The 4,106-nt window shown below is 46.9% G+C and overlaps 1 protein-coding gene across 1 annotated transcript; it reads right to left on the bottom strand.

The window, feature by feature from the left end:
- LOC109847330 lies at positions 885–2,411 on the bottom strand. The gene is made up of 7 exons (XM_020416566.1): positions 2,356–2,411; positions 2,197–2,210; positions 1,948–2,127; positions 1,810–1,881; positions 1,661–1,732; positions 1,442–1,579; positions 885–1,366 (listed from the first exon to the last, which is right to left on the bottom strand). Exons 1-7 carry the CDS (start codon positions 2,409–2,411, stop codon positions 885–887), a joined length of 1,014 nt encoding a protein of 337 aa, XP_020272155.1.

The raw sequence follows: 4,106 nt of genomic DNA, 5'->3' as shown, positions 1-4,106 counted from the left end.
ATTCCCGTAACAAGGGTGAAGCCTATGTATTCAAAATCATAGCACAAAGTCTCAGAGAATTCACTCTCTTAGCACAACGTTACATGCGGAACAGATTTAGACAATCCGCATGCTAGCCCGATTCAAACGGTAATCGGTAAAGGCACATCAAACCCGTTGAAGGCTGGGGGTTTGCCAAAAATCCCAAAGTCTATGTCTAACACGCATTGCCGGTTTAGCTTTTCGCCAATTGAAAAAAGGCACCAGGGTCTAAAACCTGGGGAATTTTATCCCGAAACCTAAGAAGGGATGAGTCATCGCCTAATACGCGGTGCAGGGTACCTTTTCCCTATAAGAAATGGCTAAGTCTATGTATTCAAAATCATAGCATCAAGTCTAAAAAAAGCGACTTTCTTAGCACAACGTTACATGTGAGACGGGCTTTAATAATTCACATGCTAGCCTGATTCAAACGGTAATCGGTAAAGGCACATCAAACTCGTTGATGGCTGGGGGTTTGCCAAAAATCCTGTAGAACTTTTCATCGTTGGGTTCAAAATAAATAAAGAAATATCATAAAGGAAGCAAATGCGGAGTCTCTATTAATAGATCAAGTCAAAGCATATAATAAAAAGCTCGTTAGCCCGAAGGCAGTTGGCGACTAAGAACATGAGACTCTAGATTAGAAAGCATATCTACATAACTCTGCTCAAGTTCTGCCTGCAGACCAGCTCGGACAGATTCTTCAGATCTGCTCAAGATCTTCACGGCTTCATTCTTCAGCTTCATCAATCTCTCCTGTGTAGATCCTAGCTTCTCGAGGGCATGTCCACGAGAACGCTCTACTCCAGCCAGGTCTTCTGCAATAATAGTAACGGACTCCTCGGCATGCTTCAAGGCCTCCTTCAACCTAGCCACTTCCTCGCGGCCGGAATCCAAAGAGCTGAGTAACTCGGCTCTATCTGTATCCTTCCTCGCACAGTAGCCATCAGCTGTGCAACAGAATGCTCATGTGACTGAAGCTCACTGCCGATAGAAGATCTCAGGTCGCACCACTGTGCCAGCCTATGCTCCATCTGAGAGGACACGAAGGAAGAAGCTCCATTAGCCTTCAATTCCTTCAACTCTCGGATCTCCGACTCCAGAACAGTAAAATCGGCAATGAAGGAATCAGCCAACTCTGGATACCCTTCTTCTCTAATCATCATCATGTGGCGAGAAAAGGAACGCCTGAACTGATCGAAACAATATCCTCTATGAAGAAGTTTCTCGATCATGCCGTTAAAAAAGGCGGTAAAAAAGCCGAGGTCCGTACGAAAAATGTCTCTGTCAGGATCGGTATCGGCCAAAAGGGCGTGAACACGCTCGTATAAAGAAGATCGGGATCCTACAAGTAACAGTGCGAAAAGCTAAGAGATTATCAAATGTGATAAGGAAACTTAAGGGCAAATTCCGAGCATACCAACGCCAGCGGAGGTCCCCTCGGATTGAGGTCTGATAGGCTCCGAGATAACGGCAGGAGTAGTCATGGAGGGTATATCAACACCCGTAGGCAAATCGGTCTCAGAAACTGTAGTGGCATCAGGCACAACGGCTGGGCCTATAGTTACACTTCTTTATTAGTCAAAATGGAAATCTAGACAAAATAAAGAGGATCGAGATGATAAGATCATCTGTATACCTGCGAGTCCATCATCCTCAGGCACACGGGGAATGCCAGGAGTCGTAAGAGTATCGGCCCCGGTGGCTGGTCCTATGATTACACCCATCTATTAGTCAAAAAAATCAGACAAATGAAAAGGAACATGACGTCCTAGATCGTGTGCGTACCTATAGATCTGTCACTCCGAGGTAAGCTAGATACGCCAGGAATCGATACTGGATCAGTCCCAATGGCTGGTACTGCAATATTAATCCTCTGTTAGTCAGACAAAAGATCAGGCAAAATGAAGAGAATCAAATATATACCTGTGAATGAATCACTCTCAAAAGGTGGTCCCACGGTTCCTCCGGTAGCCTGTTCAGCCAACATGTCAACTAATAATCCAATGTCGGGTACCGAGAAATTTGATGCAGAGACATACTCCTGTTTCTCGAGACCTATATCATGAAAAGCCTCATCCTCAATGGGCCCCTCTGATACGACATCTGCAGAATAATTTAAGTATTAGATATATATACAAGAAGATAGGGAAAGAAGAAAAAGCTCAGAAATACCTGCAGCCTGGATTCTTCAAGTAATCTGAAAGAAAGCGCAGCACGAAAAAAATAATGAATCCTGAACTCCCTAACTCCTCTAAATGCTACTCGAGGAGGGTATCATCGGAATTAGATATACCTGAATATGGAATGGCGGGCTCAACGCTGTTAACCTACTCAGTATCAAGGTTCGTATCGACATCCATAGAACCATCACGAATGGCGTCACACATCTGCTACATGAAGCTATCCAGATTATCAGAACCAGGGAATACAGGATCCGGTGGAAGCTCGCCCTCTTCGTAGTATCCTGGAACATAAAACATGATTACGAATCCCAGAAAGTAAACCATCTTGAAGCAATAAAGACAATAAAATATTACGCTCCTCCCCGTTGGCGATGTCTCCTAAATCCACTCCATAGGGGCGCTGACCACCGTGTGGTTTATGAGCGGTCTTCTTCTTTTTCGGAGCACCAGCCCTCGTAGAACCAACGGGTCGTTCGTGCACGGACTTGCCACACGTCTCAACCTGTGTAGGAGCTTCGCCGCTAGACATGAATCTCGCATAATGAGAAGCGAACGACTCATGCTCATCGACTGTCCTACCTGGGGGATAAGAGTCATTTCGTTAGGATAAGTGAACAAGAACTTTCGTTGATTCCAATTGAGGTTGAGAAAGAAGACCAAAGAGCATAACAAACCCGCATTAAGTTCTTCTTCGTCAGTATCTATATCCACATACTCCTCCTCAGAAGTCTCGTCCTCATCATCAATAGGAAGGAGCTCTTCATCATCCTCCATCCTGTCTCTGCTCGAGAGGGAAGGTTTGGCGGGCTTCTTAGGTTTGGCAGGCTTCTTCCCCTATTTCTTAATAAGCTCAGCCTTACGAGCAGCCATCATAGTGACTTGAACCAAGTGCTCAGACTGCAACTCTAAAAGACTCCTCACGCCTATAGATTCGTTGGCAGAAAGAAACCACTTGCAGCTGAGGAAAGTGATCAACGGCTTGCGTCTGGATGAAGGAAGAGCAAATTGGGCTCCCGTACAGCCCACCATGGTCCATAGCCATGCCCGAACACCGTCAATAAGCCCTCCCTCAACCTTCAAACCACGGCTCGGATTCTCAACATATAGTTGGTCGTAGCCAAACTGACGAGCAAAACGGCTGGGAAGGTAAGGCTCTATGTGACAACGATTCTTCACCCGAAGAACGAGATACCCGACGCGGATGTTCACCAACCAGCGGAAGCAACCAATGTTGAGAGCAGTCCGATTAGTTCTGGGTTTCTCCTCATCAGTCAGCACATCACCATAGCGACCCGAAAAGCGAGGAAAACACTTGAAGAACTCCCAGCTCTTACGAACTCGAAGCTCTCGTTGTACATCACTGAATGTTTTCCCGAGCCATCTGCTTCTCTCCAACAGCTGCACGAAAGGAACAGGGACATCAACAGTGCTGGGCGCTGACATCAAGTCAGGACGGTGAAGAACAAGCCACGCCATCAGATACGCATAAGGAAGCTCGACCTTCACACAAATAAGCTCGGCCGACGGTTCAGAACCCACCTGCGCAAAACCACTGACCAGATACCTGAGCCCACAATGGATATCAGCAACCATTGCTGGGAGCAGGGAAAGCTCCCTCCCATAAGCTAGCTGAACTGCAGGGAAGAGCACCTCGAGAGGTAAGGCGTCTGAAAGCTGGTACGGGACGACGCACTTCTTCAACCAGAGGGCGAGATAGCCTGCTAGCAGAGTCCGGGGCTCAATGGACTTCTGTGCACGGCGGAGGAACGAACGAAACTTGGTTCCTGCAGGAAAAGCTCCCTCAGCACTAGCAATGGTGTAAGAACGAGCTTCAGCCTTCTCCATCAACTCATTAACGGCGGTAGGTGTCAGGACATCTAACTCACGAATGAGCTCGCT

The sequence above is a fragment of the Asparagus officinalis genome, chromosome 7 (assembly GCF_001876935.1).
Source record: "Asparagus officinalis chromosome 7, Aspof.V1, whole genome shotgun sequence".
Lineage (NCBI taxonomy): Eukaryota > Viridiplantae > Streptophyta > Magnoliopsida > Asparagales > Asparagaceae > Asparagus > Asparagus officinalis.
This window is presented reverse-complemented; position numbering and strand designations above follow the sequence as displayed.

Excerpts from the sequence above, each read along its gene's own strand:
- LOC109847330 (XM_020416566.1), bottom strand. The coding sequence starts at position 2,411 with ATGTGTGACGCCATTCGTGATGGTTCTATGGATGTCGATACGAACCTT. Across the intron at positions 1,882-1,947 it reads TGAGAGTGATTCATTCACAG|TACCAGCCATTGGGACTGAT; the intron begins GTATATATTTGA and ends TTAATATTGCAG. Across the intron at positions 1,580-1,660 it reads TGAGGATGATGGACTCGCAG|GCCCAGCCGTTGTGCCTGAT; the intron begins GTATACAGATGA and ends GTGTAACTATAG.